Source organism: Hemitrygon akajei, chromosome 16, assembly GCF_048418815.1.
Source record: "Hemitrygon akajei chromosome 16, sHemAka1.3, whole genome shotgun sequence".
Taxonomy (NCBI): Eukaryota; Metazoa; Chordata; class Chondrichthyes; order Myliobatiformes; family Dasyatidae; genus Hemitrygon; species Hemitrygon akajei.
Window position 1 is genome coordinate 27,237,446 of NC_133139.1, and position 23,655 is coordinate 27,261,100.

General features: G+C 45.4%; 1 protein-coding gene across 2 annotated transcripts in view; it reads right to left on the reverse strand.

Moving 5' to 3' along the window:
- Positions 1-23,655, reverse strand: part of LOC140739883 (F-BAR domain only protein 2-like) — an 83,096-nt gene that overhangs the window by 14,081 nt on the left and 45,360 nt on the right. Inside the window, exons 6-18 of one of the 2 annotated variants that reach the window (XM_073068512.1) lie at positions 23,010-23,114; positions 21,291-21,389; positions 19,186-19,282; positions 18,902-18,946; positions 18,212-18,284; positions 15,815-15,839; positions 5,513-5,572; positions 4,597-4,773; positions 3,895-3,919; positions 3,368-3,430; positions 2,775-2,826; positions 2,394-2,485; positions 428-835 (exon numbers count right to left, since the gene is read on the reverse strand). In XM_073068512.1, coding sequence (XP_072924613.1) covers positions 428-835; positions 2,394-2,485; positions 2,775-2,826; positions 3,368-3,430; positions 3,895-3,919; positions 4,597-4,773; positions 5,513-5,572; positions 15,815-15,839; positions 18,212-18,284; positions 18,902-18,946; positions 19,186-19,282; positions 21,291-21,389; positions 23,010-23,114 — 1,321 coding nt within the window. The remainder of the gene's footprint in view (positions 1-427; positions 836-2,393; positions 2,486-2,774; positions 2,827-3,367; positions 3,431-3,894; positions 3,920-4,596; positions 4,774-5,512; positions 5,573-15,814; positions 15,840-18,211; positions 18,285-18,901; positions 18,947-19,185; positions 19,283-21,290; positions 21,390-23,009; positions 23,115-23,655) is intronic. The other variant, XM_073068513.1, reaches the window with a different exon arrangement.

Consider the following 23,655-nt stretch of genomic DNA (forward strand, 5'->3'; position numbering starts at 1 on the left):
TTACCCTCGTGTACTGAAGACCGACAATAAGCCATCCTGAATCTTGAATATCTCTGCCTGTGATGCTGCTGCAAGCAGGTTTTTCGTTACACCTGTGCATAGATGTATTTGTGTACATGATGATAAACTCGACCGACACAGAATAATTTTGCAATTAACACACTGTAGAGGGAGATTTACTCCATCAGATCCCCATGGGGCAGTGATAGAGCTGGTAAATACACTGCAGAGGAAGATTTACTTTCTACTTAACATGCGTTGTCACTGCCCTAGGGACATTTGATGGGATAGTGCAGAGGGAGATTTACTCTGTATTTGCCCACATTATCGCTGCTCTGGGAATCGTTGATGTGAAACTGTTAGAGGAGACGATCCGTTTTGTTTTTCTAACCAAGGTAATAAGAAAGCAAAGCAGATCATGCGAAACCTGTAGCAGCTGTGGCATTGCTGGCGGCCAGACCGTGAAGGCCCAGGGCAGGGAGTTCGGCTACCACCCGCGACTCTACAGGTGACCACCCTCTGTCCGCTGGGGCGTGGCTGCTCTTCTCCGAGTTCTGAAGGTCCGCGCTGGTGACGCAGTCACCTGATTTGGGCCCGCTGGTGGAGTGAAGAAAAGTGTCATCGATGGTCGGCGAGAAGGTCTTGCTGAGCGGGAGTGAGACTGGTGGCGTGACAGGCTGAGGGGTCCAAGGCCTAGACTCGGGAGATGGTGAGGAGCCCTCGGTAGTCGGCAGAGAAGGGGAATCCAGACCCGAATCTTCAACCATCTCCAGAGCGCTGGAGCCCGATGGGGGGCTCAGAGACAGCGGGTTTGCACCGACTTGGTTACACTGGGCTGGGAGAAGAGAGCAGAAACCTTCAGTGAGAACAGGCAACAGGAATTAAAAACAAGATGCAAGTCGAGTTCCCTACCACCCAAAACATCATTTCCCTCCAACACCACTGTGGCAGCATACCATCGAAAAAGTACCCAGCATTGACTTGCCAAAAAACACACCTCCCCCAAAATCCTCCAATCTGTACCACAGGGACACGGGCAACAAGCACGTGGTACGGTGGCAGGTTCCTCTCCTCGCTGCACACTATCCTGACTTTCAATGTATTCCTGCTATGTTTATGTCCAGGAGCTCTGGGAATGCTGCCACATACCGCAGGCAATCAGAAATGGCCAATGAATGATGACCTCAGGTGCAACACAAAAGAAAGTTTGTCCCCTATTAGCTCACCCAGTGAATGAGATCTGGCAACCCTTTCTTGACTGATCACAGATGATATCACATCTCAAATTCCCGTACAAAATTTTAAGGCTTTAGAGGTCCCTTATTTTGAGCATAACATGCAAATTCCATAAGACCGTAAGACACAGGAGCAGAATTAGGCCATTTGGCCCATCCAGTCTTCCACCATTCCATCCTGGCTGATTTATTATCCCTCTCAAACTCATTCTCCTGCCTTCTCCCCATAACCTTTGACACCCTGACTAATCAAGAACCTACCAACCTCCGCTTTAAATATACTCAAAGATTTGACCTGAACAGCTTTCTCTGGCAATGAATTCCACAGATCTGCCACCCTCTCACTGAAGAAATTCCTCCACAACTCTTGTATTGAGGCTGTGTCCTCTGGTCCTAGACCTCCCCGCTATGGGAAACATCCTCTCCAAGTTCACGCTACCCAGGCCTTTCAATATTGATAGGTTTCAATGCGATCCCCCCCATTCTTCTAAACTCCAACGAGGAAAGGCCCATCCTTTTCATTCTTGGGATCTTTCTTGTGGAACTCCTGTAGTCCCTCTCCAATGCCAGCACATCCTTTCTCTAGACAAGGGGCCCCAAAACTGCTCACGATATTCCAAGTGCAGGCTGACTAGATCTTTCCCCATTCTAATCTGATAAGTCTTCTGCAAACCCCCTTAGTGTTTGCATCTAGTCTGCCTCTTCCAACCTTGACGGGGTTTGGTGAAGGAGTGATAGGCCGTGAAATAAATCTCCTTCCATGGTTGAGACTACCCTTAGCTCTTGGCAGCCCTTCGGCAGTGGGCGTAGGTTGTGCGAGTCTGAAGAGTTGCTAAAACCACTGATGCAAGGATCCTGCTGGATTGTAAGCCAGCACTCCAGCTGTGACCAACTGGGACCGTTCCTGGTAGGGTATCAACTTGCAATCTTTTCTGGCTCAGGTGCAAAGACACAAGACAAATCTTTTTAACTCATCAATTAAATTTTCATTAACTTTATGAAAGAAGTAGGACTTATAGAGATATTAGTTTGTTTGTGAATTCTCTTCACAGAGAATTGCTTCTTTGTGAAGTCAATTCAATTAAGCTGGTGCAAATGAGATCTCAGAATCTCCATAGATTGGGAGATGTGATCCAGCAAGGAAGCAAAGTTATTTACCTGGGAGACTGGACTTGTCAAACATGGGTTCTGCTGATGCCCCAAAGAATGGATCCAGAAAGCTGATGCCATTTTGCAAGATGGCGGGTCGGCTGAGGATAGGAAACAACAAAAGGAAATCTGAGGTAAAACAGATCAGGAAGTTCCAGAACAAATGGCAGGCTGAACCTCCAGAAGTTAGACATGGGAAGGAACTGTTTTAAATGATTGAAAGATTGAAGAAAGAGAGGGACAGGGAATTTGGGGGTTGGAGGGGGGGATGGGTAAGGAGAAGTAGCAGGAGAACGGTGGGGTTAGAAAGACTCCAATGTCACCAATTCCAAGGACCCCTCCATATTTTGCTTTCAAACAAGTTTTAGCACATCCCAAGGCGTTACGTACCTGTTGGGCTCTGAGCTTGGAGCAGTAAACTGGTACACTGCTGTCTCTACATCTGTAACTGACACAGAAAACAGATCAAAGTCTGTTCAAATCTATTGCCCTGAGACAGTAAGAACAAGAAAAGCAAAGATATGGAGAGGGCAGGCTCAGTGCTATACGACAACTGAATAAACCAGAGGGATTTGTTCTGGAGAATGTTACCAAAGTCAAAGAGCAAATCAGAGAGCAATACCCATAGCAGGGTGAGATATGACAGTCTACCCATCAATGCTCTCGAATGGAGTGTTTTGGACAATTTACCCCAGATCATTTCAGATGATTCACTTGTTTAAATGAGGAAAGCCTTGTTCAAAGATTACAAGAGAGTAGATGGAGTCCAGTAGGTGAAAAAGAGCTACTGTACAAAACACAGCATTAGGAAATTGGTTAAATTACATTGTCTTGAAAAGTTAGCACCTAATCTGTTTATTAGCTGAAACTAAATTCTGGGGACTGGTTGTGATAAGTGGCATTACAGAGAAGGCTAACATTTCACTGAGTTACAAGCAACTGGTGATCACACATCTTCCATAGCATCGAAGGGATTACCTTACCTCTGGCATTAATTTCCTCAGTGTTTCCATCAACTGGAAGTGGAGCCAGTTGGATAGTGTGTTCTGTGGGGGAACAAGGAGAGAGTGAGAGACAAAACCAACACTGGTGGGTGGGCAAGGGATGCAGCAGAAACCTACATCCAAACAGACTGATTCCATCTTTAGGAAACACCCTCGTGTTTGAAACCAATGCATTAAGAAGCATCTGTACCCAGTCCATCACTGGAACGAAGTCCAGGCCAGAAATGGACATTGAACATAGTGAATTTTTTTTTAAATGAGGGACACCTCCTTTGCTGCTCATATCGAGACATGACCAGGACCAGTCTCACCTGGTATCTCAACACACACTAGCACAAGGCTCACACAGAGTCTTGCAGCACACGAGATGACACTTGGCCCATTGGACCAGTGCTGGCTTATTGATAAAGCTATCCATTTAATCTTCCTCCCTGCTCTTTTCCAAGGCTCCTGCTGATTCTTAAATCTTAGAGATAAAGTAGTTCTTGAAGATCGACAATACTCACTGGTAGAATTCCTTTTGGTCAGGATCTGCAAAGTAGAGACGAGATTATCAAGTCTGGGTATTAAACAAGCCATAAGAACCTTGTCTGTTGGAGCCCTTGTTAACAATAGCTCCTCCCCTAAAATCTCAGTGATCAATGATGCCAACAAAAAAAACCCTCCAGCCTTGACAGCCCTTAGCACAGTGGTTAAATTACCGGTGTTAAGGGGTGGACAATTATTCCACAGATTGCAGTTTGAATCCCTTAAGTAATTCGGTAATCATTGACTCAAAAGTAGCAGTGACCATGTGAGTACCAGACATTCATTTAAAAAAAAACCATCTGGTCATTACTGTCCTTCAGGGAATGAAATCTGTTGTCCTTACTCAGTCTAGCCCATTCATAATTCCAGACTCATCAATGTGACTTGTAGCTGCTCTATGACATGAAGTATCTGGGATGGACATATCCTCAGCCAACTGAGGATATTTTGTCCTGACACCCCTCAGCTGTATTCCTTGCACTAATTTGGGACTACCATCCCATTACTTCTGTTTGTAGTAAAGACTCTTGGAACATGAAGTTCGCTTTAGGACTTGTTAACATGAGCAATTCTCTCTTCCCCTCTGCAAAACTCATTGCTCATGACTTTGCCCCTCTCCCTGGTCACCCCTCCACAACCCCCACCCACACCCATCCAAAGTAATAGCAGGTCCTACTTACCATTGGATTGGAGGAAAGGACGATATTCCCTATCGATGCCTTCAGTTGCTCCACAGAAATCTCAGGGTCACCATTCTGGTCCTTGATCGTCACTGGTTTGATTTCCACGTGGAACCGTCGGGGTTCATCATCATCAGAGTCGGAGTCACTGGAACAGCAGGTCCTGTGTTCCTTCTCATGTACAGAGAGGTCAAGGAATTCCAAATGGAATTGGCAATTGGGGACAGTGATGAGAGTGCCATCAACTGGTCATGATTGTGGCTTTGCTGAAACAAACATCCCACCCGAGTCTATTACAAAATTGGCCTCCCCACCCATCTCTTTATAGCCTAATTGTGTCTCAGCTAAACCTGAGTCACTGTGGACTGAATTCTAACTGGGTCTCAACTTCTTCTTCCACCATTGGCCCCCACACCTCCACAAAATGCTCCAGGACATAAACACAGGGTTTTTAAAAAGATAGTGAGTAATTGGGACCAGGGTACTGCATGCTTAGGACTGCTCAAAGACCCTGTCCATCATTCTCCAGGGATCACTCAATGCCAGCTCGATATTAATTCCAGAATTATAGTTTTGTTATCTCTCAGCTTGACCAAAAGTAAAGGAGTCTTCCCCAGCTTTTCCACAGTGTGAACTCAGGTAGGGTCCCACTCACTTGCACTTTGTTACGTGCCTCAACTCAGTCTGACGGCCACCATCTCCAGTCCCAATCCAGTCTTCCAAGACTGAATCTCCACATTACAGAAGTTGCTAAAGGCCACAACTGCAGACAAGCTTGTGCCTATCTGGAGACATCTTGGAATCAGGAAAGTGATGCAATGGGGGAAAACTTTGAGGTCTCCATGCAACACTGCTGGGTGCAGCAGGGAAACTCAGAGAAGAAGAGCGACAGATAAAGATGTACAAAGTCAAGGATATAATTCTTGGTCACCTCTGGTCTGATAGTGTAACCTTCTTCATCGACCTCTGGGGAATTCTGTAAATCAAAACACATCCAGAGTGACTGAGTACTAAGGACAACTATGCACCATCCCAATATTAAGTTTAGAAAGGCAGGCAGATCCCACTGACACAACCAGCAATGGGCAAAAGGCAAGAGTGGAACCCAGTAAACCGAGGTGCCATTCTCCCAAGGGAAGCAATGATGTTAAAAAGCTAGCAACACACACAAAATGCCGGTGGAACACAGCAAGCCAGGCAGCATCTATAGGGAGAAGCACTGTCGACGTTTTGGGCTGAGACCTTTCGTCAGGACTAACTGAGAGAAAAGATAGTAAGAAATTTGAAAGTAGGAGGGGGAGGGGGAAATGTGAAATGATAGAAGACCGGAGGGGGTGGGGTGAAGCTAAGAGCCGGAAAGGTGATTGGCAAAAGTGATACAGAGCTGGAGAAGGGAAAGGATCATGGGACAGGAGGCCTAGGGAGAAAGGGGGAGGGGAGCACCAGAGGGAGATGGAGAACAGGCAGAGTGAGGGGCAGAGAGAGAAAAAAAGGGGGAGGGGGAAAAATAAATATATCAGGGATGGGGTAAGAAGGGGAGGAGGGGCATTAATGGAAGTTAGAGAAACTGGCGGACAGAGCGTAGGTGTTCAGCGAAACGGTCTCCCAGTCTGCGTCAGGTCTCAGAAATATATAAAAGGCCGCACCGGGAGCACCGGACGCAGTATACCACGTTAAAAAGCTACATCAGTGCCACAAAACTACAGAGAATGAACGGCCCTAACAGGAGCAGGAACTTCAGCAGCACGAGCTACGATGCATTGAAGCTCAAGGCGACTGTCTAGTCTTGTACAAGCAGGAGACCACCTCGATGTATTGGAGTATAAAAGTTGCATTGTTTGCTGTGTAACCAAAACTATGTAGTCAGCTTTGAGTTTGCTATTTGCTATGCATGTATCCAATTTAGTAGGAGAATGAAATCTTAAAAATGTAGAAGATAATGGGGTGTTAATGAGAGGCTAGCTAAGAGATGTAGACTAGAACATGAATAAGTCAATGGGTAGAAACAATAGTGGCGGATGTACTTGTGATACGCAACTGTAGGCCGATTGGATATGCTAATGCAACTAATCCAGGAGATTGCTATAAAAAATGCTATGTACAAGGATCGGTGGGCAATCAGACTAGCTCAATGACTGTCTCAGCTTTGATTTGCAAATTAAAGTTTAATACTTCTTGAAGAATCTTCTGCGTCTCCTGGTCGTCTGTGGGGCACGAGAAACCACAACAAAATTGGCGACCGTGACAGGACCGGCCGTGGAAAGGAAACGGCAGATTGGGGACACTTCCCAGTCCTCTAGGGACCCCCACAGGGCTAACAGAATTAAGGGTGCACCCAAACAAAAGGTAAGCGCTTTTTGCGACAATTTGGACTAAGAATTCTGTTGGTTTTGGGGAGGTCTTGGAGTCTCAGAAGTGTGGAACCACTGCCGAAGGGCCTCTCCGGTCCAAAGAATCTGGCAGAATTGGGGGTTAACAGGAGGCTCAGAGGATTGATCAAGAACACTGCAGTGAGGGTAAGTACAAATAAGCTAATAAGTGAAGAAAAATTCCACGTGGTGTTGGTAAGTCCCTGTGAATACCGCTTCGTATAGAACGAAGGTCTGAACAGGCAGGGAAAGGGAAAATAGAGAAAATCCTTGTGGATACCGCCTTAACAGATAAGGGTCTGAATAGGCGAGTTGCATAGAGAAAATTCCTGTGGATACCGCTTCGTATGAAACAAAGGTCTGAACGGGCAGGGAAAGGGAAAATAGAGAAAATCTCTGTGGATACCGCTTCGTATGAAACGAAGGTCTGAATGGGCAGGGAAAAGAAAATAGAGAAAATCCTCTTGGATACTGCCTTAAGAGATAAGAGTCTGAATAGACGAGGTGCAAAGAGAAAGTTCTGTGGATACTGCTCTGAATAGAGGTCTGTACAGGCAGAACAGAATAGGAAACAAGGACAGTCCAATATATAGTTTAAAGCGCTGGTAGATAGACCATTGACTAGGCATAGAATTAGAGTAAATAATATTATCCAGTAAACGAACTGTGAATCTCTGAAATACCTTAAAAAGAGAGAACAACATGACAGGTAAAGGAACGGCAGTAGAGATTCTGAGCAAAAAATTCCCGGTAAATAAATATGAGATCACAAAAACTTCAGAAAAATGGGAAAAGAGAACCAAAAACCTGGTCACAAAATGGCCAAGAGAAGGAACGTTTGATGTAAGCTTGTGCGAAGAAATGGAGGCACTAATTAACTAAACTCAGGTGGAAGGTCAACTGAGGAAGATCTATACCAGCAAGGCGGCTGGACCGGATGGAGTTTCCCCACGATTACTGAGGGCCTGTGCGACTGAGCTGGGAGAACCATTACAGCGCATCTTCAACATGAGCCTGGAGCAGAGAAGAGTACCCAGACAGTGGAAAACATCCTGTATTGTCCCGGTACCGAAGAAACCACAACCAAAGGAGTTGAATGACTTCAGACCTGTTGCCTTGACGTCGCACGTGATGAAGACCATGGAGCGGCTGATAATACAGAATCTGAGGCCACAAACCAGGCACGCCCAGGATCCTCTTCAGTTTGCGTATAAGGAGAAGGTGGGAGTGGAGGATGCTATCACGTATTTGCTGCACAAATCACTCTCTCACCTAGAGGGGGTCAGTTGTGCTGTGAGGATTACATTCCTTGACTTCTCTAGTGCCTTTAACACCATCCAGCCCAAGATCTTAAGGCACAAACTAATGGAGATGGGAGTAGACTCTCACATGGTGGATTGGATAGTGGACTACTTGACAGATAGACCTCAGTATGTGCGGTTGGGAGACTGTAGGTCTGACACGGTGGTCAGCAGCACAGGGGCGCCGCAGGGAACCGTACTCTCTCCGGTCCTGTTCACCCTGTACACATCAGACTTCCAATATAACTCGGAGTCCTGCCATGTGCAGAAGTTCGCTGATGACACGGCCATAGTGGGGTGTGTCAGGAATGGACAGGAGGAGGAGTATAGGAAACTGATACAGGACTTTGTGATATGGTGCAACTCAAACTACCTGCGTCTCAATATCACCAAGACCAAGGAGATGGTGGTGGACTTTAGGAGATCTAGGCCTCATATGGAGCCAGTGATCATTAATGGAGAATGTGTGGAGCAGGTTAAGACCTACAAGTATCTGGGAGTACAGTTAGACGAGAAGCTAGACTGGACTGCCAACACAGATGCCTTGTGCAGGAAGGCACAGAGTCGACTGTACTTCCTAAGAAGGTTGGCGTCATTCAATGTCTGTAGTGAGATGCTGAAGATGTTCTATAGGTCAGTTGTGGAGAGCGCCCTCTTCTTTGTGGTGGCGTGTTGGGGAGGAAGCATTAAGAAGAGGGACGCCTCACGTCTTAATAAGCTGGTAAGGAAGGCGGGCTCTGTCGTGGGCAAAGTACTGGAGAGTTTAACATCGGTAGCTGAGCGAAGGGCGCTGAGTAGGCTACGGTCAATTATGGATAACTCTGAACATCCTCTACATAGCACCATCCAGAGACAGAGAAGCAGTTTCAGCGACAGGTTACTATCGATGCAATGCTCCTCAGACAGGATGAAGAGGTCAATACTCCCCAATGCCATTAGGCTTTACAATTCTACCGCCAGGACTTAAGAACTTTTTAAAAGCTATTATTAATGCTTTTTGAGATAGTGATTTAGATGCATATCATATTTTTTACTGAGTTAAGTATTGTATGTAATTAGTTTTGCTACAACAAGTGTATGGGACATTGGAAAAAAAGTTGAATTTCCCCATCGGGATGAATAAAGTATCTATCTATCTATCTATCTAATTAAAAATTACAAACCAAAAGATAAATCTAAGAGGGCAAAAAAGAGAACGAGAAATGGAAGTGCTAAAACTCCAGAAAGGCTGAGGAGGACAGGTAGAATATGGATTACAAGCGAGGAAGACACTTAAGGTGCTGGAGAAACAGCCTGTTAGAGAGAGAGGAAGGTACAGTGAGAAGCTGGCTTCGGCTCCGTACCCGGATGCGAAAGAAACAGAAAGGCCGCCTCCCTATAATGAGGAAGGAACCCTAAGCAGTGCCCCCTGCTGACGGGAACAGTAAACATGCAGGGAGAAGTACAAGTTTGGGATAATGAGGAGGAAAAAAGACAATACGAGAAGGAAAAAGCAGCGATATGGAAGGAGATACAGGCAGAAAGGATAAAGGTGGAACAGGCAAAGAGAGAAATGAAAGAAGAGATTGAACGGATGAAATACTTGAGAGAGGAAAAGGAGTATGAGGAGTATCGGTTATACCATAGAAATAAACAGACTAGAAAAGAAAGTGGCTCATCAGGGCAGGAAGGGATGAGGCATTCAAGAAGAGGTGGAAAAAAGATAGGAGATGAGAGTCTTGGAGAAACACAAGAGAGAAGGGAATCAAGCACGAGTAAGGATCATGAGGAGTCCCTGCCACAGGTGTACAGACACGGACAGGAAGAAAGAGAAGGTGGCTCATTGGAGGAGCAAGAGCTAAGTGGAGAGAGAGAGGATGCGAGAATTTGTGGGGAAGGGGTAGGAGGCAGAAGCCTAGAAGAGGAGAAGGAGGCGGTAGGGGAGCGACTTGTGGAAGTAGAGAGAGAGCTAGATAAGTTACTGAGAGGGGATTGCCAGAGGCAATACTCCAGGGGCCAACCAAGTATTGAATCAAGACAGAAAGGAAAGACTCCACAGGGAGACCGAGGGAAGAAGAGGACCCCGGAGAAATTTGTGTGGGAGGCAGTAAAGGCATACCCTGAGACAGATGGGGAGTCAGGTGAGGAGGAGAGCCAGGGCAGGTGGGAAGAAGGAGGAAGAATGATGCCATTGTTAAAGGATCAGGACAAGTGCAGTATATCCCTTGGGGATCCCAGGACCTAGAAGGGCTGAAAAACACTCTGTCCAATCTACATGAAGGAGCAGGGAAATGGATTAGAGCCTTTGAAGAAGAAACGGCGGGACGATTATTGGCTATGGGAGATTTGAAGGCACTATTGATAAGGTTGATGGGAACCTCCAAGTTTAACTAATGGAAATGGCTGGCATAGTAAACTCGAACGACCCAAGAACTGATGGAGACGGGTTTGACAGAGTGAGGCAGAGGGTATGGCAGGCCCTCAGGAGGCTTTATCCACCCAAAGTGGACCCCAAAGCCTTAAAGGGGGATCCACTGGGAGACACTGAAAACCCAGCAGCCTATGTAGAAAACCAGTTGAAAAGGTGGAGACTGGAGACTGAGCCAGAGGTGGAAAATAGCTTATTTATCACCACACTGTTCCGACATAGCATTTTGGATGCAATGCCTCCGCAAGTAAAATCCAAACTGGAGGAAGTGGTTGGGCTGACGTCAATGACCCCACAAGAATTTAGAGACCACGTAGTCCATGTGGTTGAGAAGAACCAGAAAGATAAACGAAGGTTGGCTGAGCAGCAAGAAGAGGTGCAAAGAAAGTTAATACAAATGCAGCTCGAAGAACTCAAAAAGAAGGAAAAAGAGAAAAGCAAAAAGATGCTGCCAGCAACCACTGGTCCGAGTACAGCCATCGAACTGGATGAAGCACCGCTATATGGAGGAACCGATCATACTGTAAGACAAGGGCCGGAAAACCCCATGCCAATAATCAACGTCTTTGGAGAAGCATTCCCACAAATGCCCTATCAGGAACAGACTAAATTCAAACAGCCCAGACAGGACTGGAAGTCCCAAGGAGGGGGACAGAGGAGCTATGGGCAGAGGGGACCAGTGAGGAAACAGGGGGAAAGAGAGGTAGAGAGATTGTGCTGGGGATGTAATCAGCCAGGTCACATGAGAAGAGATTGTCCGTTTACACCATGGCCTGTAACTAAAGTTTAGCCAAGAACCAGCCCCCACCGGCCCAAGCGGACCTGTGAACCCCTATGCGAGGTATTAGGGGTGCCCCGAGAACTCGAGTGGGAAGGGACATTACCCAATGATAACAAAGGAGGCAGATGAGGAACCCATTGTTCAGGTTATGTTAGAAGGGCAACTGACACCAATTATGATAGATACTGGAGCCACGTACACTTGTGTACAGCCACAGTATGCCCTTCACCTTCCCATGTCAGGAAAGTTTATTAAGACGGTAGGGTTCTCGGGGAAAACACAGTTGACACAGTGCATGGCTCCAGTGCAGTTGAGAATGGGAAATAAAGGAATTGTTTTGCCGGTGCTAGTATCTAAACTAGCTAGTATCGGAACTCCGATTAATTTGTTAGGCAGAGATGCCTTATTGAAACTGGAATTAAAATTAGAATGCACCAGAAATGGGCTGAGTGTGGAAAGAGCAGGGGCTCAATTGATAGTGCGAGAAGACAAGGCTAATGTCTTTTGGATAGGAGACATCGCAGACCAGATTCAGGAAACCTGGGAAAAATGGAAAAAGGGCGTGCAGGTTATTACCCAGGGCTGTAATGCCCAAATCTGAGCTACATTGTACAGTGATTTTTGACGAGACTCAGAACAGGGAGTTAGAGGAGAGATGGCACCTGGAGGCATGTACCCAACAGCACCTGGAAGGGGAGGCTGTGATAATTGGAAAGCAAGGGGCAGTTTTACAAGTTAAGTGGAACACCTTTTTAGCAAAATGGTACAGGATACCGGAGGCTGTGCCCCACGTAACGTTGTTGGTAAACAAGGGATATCAGTCTAAAGACTTAGGACGCTTAGTTAAGAGCGCTGAAACCGTAACAGTGTGGAGGAAAATCACGCCAGAGGTGTGGATATCAGAAGATAACAATTGCATTAAAATAATGGTAAGTGTAGATATGGTAGGGACAGTGAGAGAGGTCGAAATAACTCCCCAACCACACATGCCATTGCTGGGAAAGGAAAGAGGCCAGCAGAAAGATAAAAGGTTAGATGAGTTGCCGTCTATTCTGTGGTCACAGCATGACACGGACGTAGGGAAAATAAAAACAGCGAGTCCGGTGGAAATAAGGCTGAAAAGGGGAGCAATTCCACCCAGGAGACCACAATACCCTCTAAGACCAGAAGCAGAAGAGAGAATAGCATCAACAGTGCAGGGGTTGCTTGAAATAGGAGTGCTTAAAAGAACAAACAGTCCATGCAATACCCCTTTGCTACCGGTCTTAAAAGCAGATAAATCTAAGTGGAGATTGGTGCATGATTTGCGAGCGGTAAATGATGTGGTAGAGGACTGCCCAGCGGTAGTCCCCAACCCACACACGCTTTTGACTAATGTTCCACCAGAAGCAAGTTACTTTTCAGTGATTGATTTGTGTTCAGCTTTCTTCAGCATTCCTCTGGCCGACCAGTGTCAGAATCTGTTTGCATTTACTTACAGAGGTGCTCAGTATACCTATACCAGAATGCCACAAGGGTTTAAACATTCACCACATGTTTTTAATCAGGTGTTGAAGGCAGACCTAGAGGGCATACCATTGGAAAGTACATTGTTACAGTATGTGGATGACCTGTTGATTTGCTCCCACAGCGAGGAACAGTGTGAGCAGGACACTATAACTCTGTTAGAGAAGCTGACGCACGGAGGACATAAAGTATCCAAAAAGAAACTGCAATTTTGCACGCAGCAAGTGGAATATTTAGGCAGGGTAATATCCAAGGGAGTGAAGGCGATAGCACCAGATCAGATTGAGGCAATAACTAAGGCCCCAAAACCCCAGACTGTAGGGCAGATGATGACGTTTTTGGGAATGGCAGGGTACAGCTCAGATTGGATAGGAGAATATGCTGAGATTGTGGCACCTTTGAGAAAGATAATGAAAGAAGCAGGACATACAAATTTGAAGAACGGCTTACAATGGAATGGAGAGGCGGAGATAGCTTTCAATACTATTAAGCAGGAATTGCAGTCAGCACCAGCATTAGCTTTGCCTGACTATGAGAAGGTTTTTCATTTGTATGTATCCAACCGACAGGAGGGTTATGTCACAGCGGTTCTAACACAAGAGACAGGCACAGGCAGCCGATAGCATACTACAGTACAAGACTAGATGAGGTGGCTCAGGGGTATCCACCCTGTTATCAGGGATTGGCGGCACTGTACTATGCATATGAAAAGGCATCATCTGTAACCCTGGGCTATCCTGTGACTCTGTACACACACCACAAAGTAACAGAATTGCTGGAAAGAGGGAAATTTGTGCTGACGCCAGCCAGGATAGCAGCGTATCAGATGCTATTGACATTTCCAGACATAACTATACAGAGATGCACTACCAGTAATATAGCCGATTTTGTCCCTTTGGGCTATGAAGGAGAACCCCATGATTGTGTAGGGAAGACGATGGCATTTGCCAAATTGAGAGCAGATTTACGGTCAGAACCACTAGAGGAGATAGATAAAAAGGTTCTGTTCGTAGATGGCTCTTGTTATAGGGATTATGATGGAAATCATGCAGGGTTCTCAGTGGTGCAGCAGGATCAGTCGAGCTATAAGATTATTAGGATGGAGTCCTGTCCTCAACCGTGTTCCGCCCAACTAGTGGAAATCAAAGCCCTGACAGCTGCGTGTGAAATGATGGAAGGTGAGAAAGTAGATATCTATACTGATTCGGCATATGCTCATGGAGTATGCCATTTGTTCGGGGCAGTGTGGAAACAGAGAGGTTTTAAAAAAAGCAGTGGAGATCCCATACAATATTGTCAGCAAATTCTAGACTTAATAAAAACCATAATGAAACCTAAAGCATTGGCTATAGTAAAATGCCAGGCACATAAAAAGGGAAATGATGTAATAACAAAGGGAAATCAATCTGCGGACGAGGCAGCCATAAAAACGTCTGGATGTACATCAGCTGTCATTGCCCCCCAAGTAAGCCTAGCTCCAGAACCTGTGGTAGAGGACCTAATTGAAATACAAGGTAAGGCAACTTTGGCAGAACAGACAATGTGGAGACAAAAAGGGGGCCAAGCAGAACCCGGAAGGCTTGTGGAGCATGGAAGACGGTTCTGATTTCAGAAGTGCATGGGATTGACCATTGTGCAAGGGGGGAAGTGATAAAGAAAATGAAGGATGGTTTTTGGTCACCTTATTTACAGGCTTCAGTGGACTTTGTCTTGTCACAGTGCGAGGTATGCGCACAGAATGCAGGGTTCGGACATCAGTTATTTGACTGGTTAGAAAGTAGACTCGGAGGATGGGGAGCATGGCTGACTAAAATGGCAATAACTGTCAGTATTGTATTGTTGAGCTGCGCGCTTGTGCTGTGTGTGTCTGCAACCAAACAATTTCCGATGCTCGTGGCAATTACTGAAGCAAGCTTAGTGGAGAAAGAAACACCAAAAATGTATCGTTACAGCCTACAACACCTGCAGGATGAACAAGAGCAAAACGGCAGTGTGGGAGTAGAATGTAAGGGCTTCTGAGTTTTTTTCCCTGTCTCAGGTACAAAGGGACAGGTTTTTGGCTCCCCGGCCCAGGGTGTAACAGGGAGAGAATACTTTGTGGTCTTGGCGCAGAAAGTTATAGTTTAACCTGAGATTTGGGAATAAGTGCTTGAGTTTATTGGGGCTTTTGTGCGCGGACTCTTAGTCTTTCTCTGTGTGAGACCCTATGGGTCTCAAAGGGGGGATGTATTGGAGTATAAAAGTTGCATTGTTTGCTGTGTAACCAAAACTATGTAGTCAGCTTTGAGTTTGCTATTTGCTATGCATGTATCCAATTTAGTAGGAGAATGAAATCTTAAGAATGTAGAAGATAATGGGGTGTTAATGAGAGGTAGCTAAGAGATGTAGATTAGAACATGATTAAGTCAATGGGTAGAAACAATAGTGGCGGATGTAGTTGTGATACGCAACTGTAGACCGCAACTGCGATTGGATATGCTAATGCAACTAAACCAGGAGATTGCTATAAAAAATGCTATGTACAAGGACCGGTGGGCAATCAGCGACTAGCTCAATGACTGTCTCAGCTTTGATTTGCAAATTAAAGTTTAATACTTCTTGAAGAATCTTCTGCGTCTCCTGGTCGTTTGTGGGGCACGAGAAACCACGACAGATGAAGCATGGGGCACAGTGCGTGCAGCTGATACACTCAATCCACCACTCAGTGAGTGTTAAGCCAGGATGGACATCGCTAGCCCAAAGGTTAATATAATGAGCCAATTGCAATACAGTTTTTATTTTACAACCAAAATCGCAGAAGAAACTGAACAAAAATCACCAGCAGAGAGTGGGTTAACAGAGAGTGTCTACTCACAATAGAGTCAGCGTCGGGAGAGCCCCTGCAACAGGAGGAAAGACCAGGGTTACTGATGGAAATCAACACTGGCAGAGTGACAGATCAGTCAACCCCACTATTCCCCCCTCCCATTGCACAAGCATTCCGTAAAGAGTATTTGTTGCATGCTGGGTAAAAAGTTACAGCCATTAAGAGCCCAGAGGCATTCTGGGTAGAAGGCCAAATTGGAGACTGACTTTAAAATGCTGAAAGAATGATTTTTAATATAAACACAGGAGAATCTGCAGATGATAGAAATCCAGAGCAAAACACCACTAAATACTGGAGGAACTCAGCAGGTCTGGCAGCATCTATGGAAATTAATTGACATTTGACATTTTAGGCCAAGACCCTTCATACATGTGTGTTGATTGTGAATATACTTATTTTACTCAGGCATCGACAGATGTCAGCCCAGCTACCAAAAGCAGCACAATTTTACACGATGAGACTATTGACAAAGGAAATGCAGGTCTGGTCAGATCTAATTTTATTTATTCGCTTTCTAGGGAGCATCAGGCAGGCCAGCATTTATTACCCATTGTAAATGCCCTTGATAAAAGTTGTGAGAGACAACCTTGAACAACTGCAGACCTTCTGGTGAAATGTAATTGTAAAGGAAGCACCGCAGTGCCTCTACTTCCCCAGGAATCCATGGAGGGTCAGCATGTCACCAGAAACCCTGGCAAACGTCTATAGATGTGCGGTGGAAAGTGTGCTGACTGGCTGCATTACAGCCTAGTATGGGAACACCAATGCCTTTGAGCAGAAAATCCTACAAAAAGCCCTCCCAACCGTTGAGCACATCTACATGAAATATTGCTGTAGAAAAGCATTATCCATCCTCAAAGATCCTCACCACCGGTCCATGCTCTTTCTTTGCTGCTGCCATGAGGTAGAGGGTACAGGAGCCTCAGGACTCGCACCACCAGGTATAAAGTGCGATAACTACTCTCATTCTATTTCTGGTGTTCCCACAATTGATGGTCTGATGGTCTCACTTTAAGGACTCTTTCTCTTATTTTTTTCCATGCTCTTGTTATTTATTGCCATTTATTAATATTTGCATTTGCACAGTTTGTTGTTCTATAGTTACTGTTCTATAGGTTTGCTGAGTATGCCCACAGGAAAAAGATGTTGTATGGAGTACCATGTATGTACCCTGATAATAAATTTTACTTTGAGCTTTGGGTTCCCATGGTGATTTTGCAGAGAGGATTCTGGGATTTAGACTCATTGACAATGAAGGGCTAGTGATAAAATTCCAAATCAAGATGGTGCATAACTTGGAGGGAAGCTGCAGGTGGTGGTACCCACCCCCACCATCAAGTACCTAAGTACCTGTTACACTCCTTGTGTTGGTGCTGGAGGGTACTGGTTTGGGAGGTGCTGTCAGAGCAGCTTTGGTGAGTAACTGATGCATTTTATAGATGCAGCCAATGTGGGGTTTGAAATGTATTTATAGAATCATCAGAGAGAAAAGCATGTTTTTATTCCCCTCCTCTTAGTTGTCTTATTTTGGACTAAAAGTTTGTACCAGTTGACAGAGGAAATGTTCTTTTGGTGGTGGAAATTAAACACCAATGCTGGACCTTCAGGAGGGACATTAACTCAGCCTGGAGACTAAACCTTTAACAGGTGAAAGAGGGATCAACGCTGACCCTAGCTAACAGCAGATAAAACAGCTTAAAACCCCTTCTCAACATAGCCAACTGTAACTCGAGTGCATATTAACTAGTACAGACTATTTAAAACAATTACTCTTGGCCATAATGGTGTCAGGAAAAATCATTGCCACCCAAATCATTATACAATTGTTGCACAAATCTTCCCCTCCTCTCCAGTCTCCCCAACTGCAACCACTCAGCCCACCCCAACTGTTTCCACATCTCAGCCGCTCATCTCCCCCTTGCCTAATTGCAGCCTTGGCTAACACACAGCCTCTGATCTGGACCCGATGGATCGCCATGGGCTTTAAAGAGGGACTGTGCTTTCTCTCTCCATTGGGCAAGTCTGGAACAAGGAGAGGTGGTGGGAGTGAGGGGGTGGAGGTAGGAAGAGGGGGGGAAATTACCTCAAAGTTAAAAGCACGGCACTCAAAGCATTTCAAAGAGCTGGGGCTCTTCTTCCCGAGAAGCTGCGGGTGCCGATGCTTTGAAGACATTTTTGTTTGGGCTCGGGAGGAAACTGAGCACAAGGCAGGGGAAATGCATTGAGCTCGGGGTAAAACGTGGGGGCAGATGGAATATGGGGACAGGTACAAGACAAAGAGAATCTCAGGTGGACGTGGAAAGGGTTGGAACTGGCTGCATCACCTTGCCACACGCTGAAGTGTTTTTGGGAGGCGGCTAGAATGGGGACCAAAGAACCACTCACGTGGAGTCCGCGTCCTTCTCCCTCTTGCTGAGGCCTGGGATCACAAATGATTTCCTTTTGGTTTTCTTTGACGCTGTGTCGAGAGAGGAAAAGAAAAGGCAATATTCTCTGTAACCAGTAACTGAAGTGAACAAACCCCTTCACTATGTGCTCTGGAGGACAGGGTACTAACCACCGCAGCTAACTCACGCTTTGGTCAAGTGATCTCACCAGTAAATTTGGTCCCCAGACTGGGACAGTCTTTAGGATGCCCCGTCCAGCTGATTCCAGTTGGGCGGTGGGACAGTTTTTAAACAAACAACCTTTCAAACCTGGGAATAGGGAGCAGGAGGAAGGGGTAAGCAGAATTCCTACACCAGGCCACTGCATGGGTGTTACCTCGTGGAGTGCATGTCTGTGAGAAAGAGGGCCACCAGAAACATGAGAGGGGGAGAAAAAAAAAACAGAAGGGTGAAGCGTGGGGGTGGGTGAACCTCGACTATAATTGTGCCGTGAAACGTTATTCTCAGAGCAGGGAGAGTGGGTACTATCAGGATGGGTACGGATCGTGGAAGGGAGATCGCACGTGGCAATCTCTTTGAGCTGACCTCACATTACCTACTGCTGACCAATAGGTTGCTTACTTCCTGGTGCTAATGTGCTGGTGGTTTTGTGCACCAAGGAATAGCAACACAATGAGAGGCAACTCACCTTCCAGCACCACTTCTGGGTTACACTCCTCAAACTCAACGGGCCCTGGAACAGGGAGCAGAGGTAGATCTTAGACTGAAGAGCAACTCTCGCTGCAACAGAACCACACTAAAAAGTAGCATTTCTACCCTTCACAACAATCCCTCTACCTCCTGCCCAGAGGAAACAGCCCACTAGCCATCTCCTCTCCACCACAATCAATACAACATCGTCAGCTTCCTTTGGGTAGTGACCCCCCACACAAAACACTCACCGCCCCAGGCTGAGGACCAAGCACTCATTACCTGGCTTCTCCTTGCCAGTGCCTTTGGTCAGGGAATATTTCTGGATCAGGTCCTGCACTCCGATATTCTCTGCGTTCTGTTTGAACTCTTCATGGACCTGAACAAGGAAGTAGAGGCGGGAGAGTGAACAGCATGCACCTCAGCGGCTTTCCAAAGTTTCTCCAGTGGCTCCGCCAGAGCTGTGACCTCTTCCACCAGAAGGACAATGCAGCGGGCAGGAACGTCAACAGTTCCACACCCCCCTCTGACTCAAGCACCATCTCTGTTTGGAAACACTGGCACTCTTTCAGGTCCATGTCCTGGAATTATCAACTCAATAGGCATGAGGACTGCAGCAGTTCGATAAGACAGCAAAACCTTTTCTTGTGCGCCGCATCGGATCCAGAGTAGCAACTATTGCATTCTGCTTATGTACCGGAAACGACATTTAACACTTGCACAAGGGGAAATACGGGTGGGCAATTATCACTGAACTTGCCAGCGAAGTCCACACCCTGAAAATGAGAGAAAAATAAAACCCTAACCATGTAACAGACTCTGAATGCCCTCCAGTTGTTGGTTGGCTCCATACCCAAATTTAACACTTTCCTCTTCAATGCTTGGAGCAGGATGTCAAATGATGGGGAACCCTGGCCAAAAGCATATTCTTACAATGTGATACAGCAGGATAGTCAACCATCAGAGCTTTACCTTGGTCACCCTCTGGACACTTGGCACCCAACATGAAACTGGAATCCTGGACACCCACAACAACATACCGAGCTCAACCTATGATGGGATTCATATTAACTCTCCACAGATACAATCAGTGACACACGAAGGCAGAGAAGGACACCAGGGCAGCAAACCCAGTAAAACCAACTCACAAAACCTATTTGAAAAACCCAGGTCAAGTAGAGCGAGCCCTGTCAATGGATCAACACAAGATTCTCAATAGTCGAGGCTCTTCTCTCAACCCTCCTACTCAAGCTTCCTCACAAATATTTTGATTGATCCCCATCTCTGCATCAAATTGGGTGTGAAGGCCGCTTGCTTTTAGCTTTTATCTGGCTTAAGGGCTATTCCTCCAAACGGCAAAGATTCCTCCCACTTCTCTTCATTAAATATTACAATCAACTTTCCTCCTCCTATGTTGTATTTTATTCACCAACTCGCATTTAAATGATATATAATATAAACTTGAGTGCATCAGGAGCATAGCAGCTATTGGCCGTGTAATTGAAAATGAGGAACTGGAAACCATTCAACCCTCAAGGCTTATTCCATCATCCAATTAGATCAGGGACGATCTACACCTCATCTTCAAACAAGTCCCTTACAAATTGACAGCAGGATAAATATTTAAAATTTTTCATTTGAGCTCCAGTTTTAGCATCAACTTTGGGATGAGTTTTAACATTTCCACCATCCTTTGTGTGAAAAAGTGCTTCCCAACATCACCTCTGCATGGTCTAGCTAATTAAGGATCCAGGCTTCTCCTACTGAATGGATGTGCAATAGATAGTGGTGGTGACAGAATTAACCACAACCTCTACAAATAAATATAGTGATGGAAACTGTCCCTTTGTCCATCCTATTGATTTTTTTTATTTGATCCAACTAAATGAAATGATGAAGGGTAGAGATAGGGAAATGCAAGCAAGCTTTTTGCTCTGACGTTGGGTGGGACTATAACCAGAGGTCATGGGTTGAGGGTGAAAGGTAAAATGTTTAAGGGGAACATGAGGGGAAACTTCTTCACTCAGAAGGTTGTGAGAGTGTGGAACGAGCTGCCAGCATAAGTGCTGCATGCAAGTTTGATTTTAACATTTAAGAAAAGTTTGGATACGTACATGGATGGGAGGGGTATGGAGGGCTATGGTTTCGGTGCAGGTCAATAGGAGCAGGTAGTTTAAATGATTCAGCATGGATTAGATGGGCTGAAGGGCCTGTTTCTATTCTGTACTTTTCTTTGACTTTATAACTCTATCACCCTTAAATTATTTGCATTCAGGGAATTACTAAATTGGTCTAGGTAACATCTCCTCATGACTTAACTCTTTCAGTTCCTTTATCATTTTTCATACTTTCAAAGGTCAGAGTGAATGAAAGAACTCTCTGCTCACCTGACCGAGTTGCACATGTGTGTCTTCAATGGAGTTGGAGTAGGATTTGATCAGCACCTTCATGTGTCTCAGGTGATTTTCCTCAATTCGCTGGAACTTCTGCCAAATTAGCAGTTTGAAACATCAGGGATAAAATAATTGACAAGTTTCCCAAGTGTCAGACCCAACCCCAGTGAGAGTCTGCCCCCATTAACTATGTTCTATTAAGATGGAGGGTTATATGGGAGGCAGGGTTTAAGGGTCGGCACAACATTGTGGGCTGAATGGCCTGTACTGTGCTGTATTGTTCTATGTTCTATTAACCCTTTGATATCCAAATCTTTGCATGGTAACCAGCAGGGTGCACATTCACGGAATACTCCCCCTGAAATCTGCGCCTATTTCACTTCACGTCCTCCCCGAGCAGTTTCTAAATTTCGCACATACAATATTATGGGCCTCTGTGTGAGCAGCTAAATTCCTCTGAGAAATGCCATGGCACTGCTCTTCTGGATATTTTTCATTTTCAATCCAGTCTCGTTTGGTTACATAATGTGAATCCATTGCTGGGGGCAGAACCCTAGAACAGTGCAAGTCCTCGTACTGTGCATTGCTAGTACAAACAGATCTTCCTCCTCACTCACAGACCTATTATTTAGTGAACGTTCTCTGTGCCTGAACTCAGCCAGGCACCGACGCAGGAATTGTGTTACAGACTCTCATTAATTCAAGGATGCTATGTGCGATAGTCTGAGATGCACAAACTCTTTCATCAAGAAGGAAAACAGATGATGGAGACTCCACAGTTTACAGAAACACCTCCAAATTCTGCTCTAGTGCCAAATGAGGTTCAGTGAGAAGCACTCTCTTCTCAGAGTCAGACATTCTGGGATCAAATCCCGTTCTTGACGATGGAAGAAGCCAAGACTGGTACTCGCAATGCTGCACTGAGGGGGGACAGCAGATAAAGAGAATGAGGAATTAGTCAGAGGTTTTATTGCTTCCCTAACCAATCGTCAACGCTCTCTTGGCCACTACTCCAAAGAGAAGCAAGGGAGACCTCCTGTGCCTGGCCAACATCATAAAAGCAGATTATCTGGGCATTATCACTGTTCGTGAGAGGCTCAGTGCACCATCTGGCCATTCCATTTCCTATTTACAAGAGTGAACTTATAGTAAAACTCCAAACATCCGGCATCTGATAAGTGTTGACATTCCTGGATATGAGCCAGGGTCAAGGGAATAAATCGGGTATGTGGCCAGGGCTGCTTGTCCAGAGTGTGCTGGGACTGGGCGTACAGCTGGGGATGAGATCGGGGTCCAGAACACCAGGTTTCAGGAACACAGGTAAGTTTACAGCTTGGGTTGGGGTCCGGAATGCCTGATAGTTCCTGCTTGATTTAAACCCGTGGGTTCAGTGGAAAACACATTTTGTTACTCTGTAACATGTTAATAAATAAAAAGTGGAAGTGTGTCTGGCAATGTAAAACATCAAGTGTTCTGAAAAATCTGACAGTCCAGCATTAGCAGTGCCCCAGGGACAATGGGAATTTGCCTGTGTTTCTGAAGTTGCTCATCAACCTTTGGGTATTCAGGACATCCTGAGACCAAAGGCACAGTGGAAATGCAAGTTACTGTTCATTTTCTCTCCACCCGAAATCTAGTCTTCACACCCGCTTCCTCCCTCACAGGCTCAAAGGCAAATCTATCAGGCAGTTCCAGTACCACGTAAGCTCAAACCTGGGCAGCCTCCGCCATCTTCTGCTGATAGTCAGATCTCGCACAGTGATATTTCTCAATGCTGGCCTTGTAGGACTTGGCAGCTTTCTTGGATTTGAGTTCTGCCTGTGGGAAGGAGTCAAGTTCCGTCATATGTACTGTGCACACCCTTAAAGCATTCAAGTAGTAGGTAAAATGGCCCAGGGTCACAAAAGAAATTAAAGATGGTTTTAAATTTAAGAAAAAGCTTCATACACTTGACAGAAGAAGCCTGGATTTTTTGAACATTTTAGAATTTAGCGAAAGATGACTGAAAAATTTGACAAAGGAAAGGGAATGTTAAAGTAAATTAATGAGAAGCGGAAAAAAAGAATATAATCTATGGATACTGTATATAAAAAGCAAAGGCTAGCGTGAGCAAATGTGGCTGCTTAAAAGATGGACAGGCGCATTTATCACAAGGAATCAGGAAATGGCAAAGGAATTAAATAATACTTCATGTCCATCTTTACTGAAGAAATTTAAAAACAACCAAGAATAAAGGAACAAAGAGGAAATAAAAATAGCTGTCAAAAAAGAGTTAAAGTGCCTATTAACTCTGCAATGATCTACATCTCAGAGCTCTGAAAGAAGCGGCTTTAGAGACAGCGAATCTCTGGTTATGACC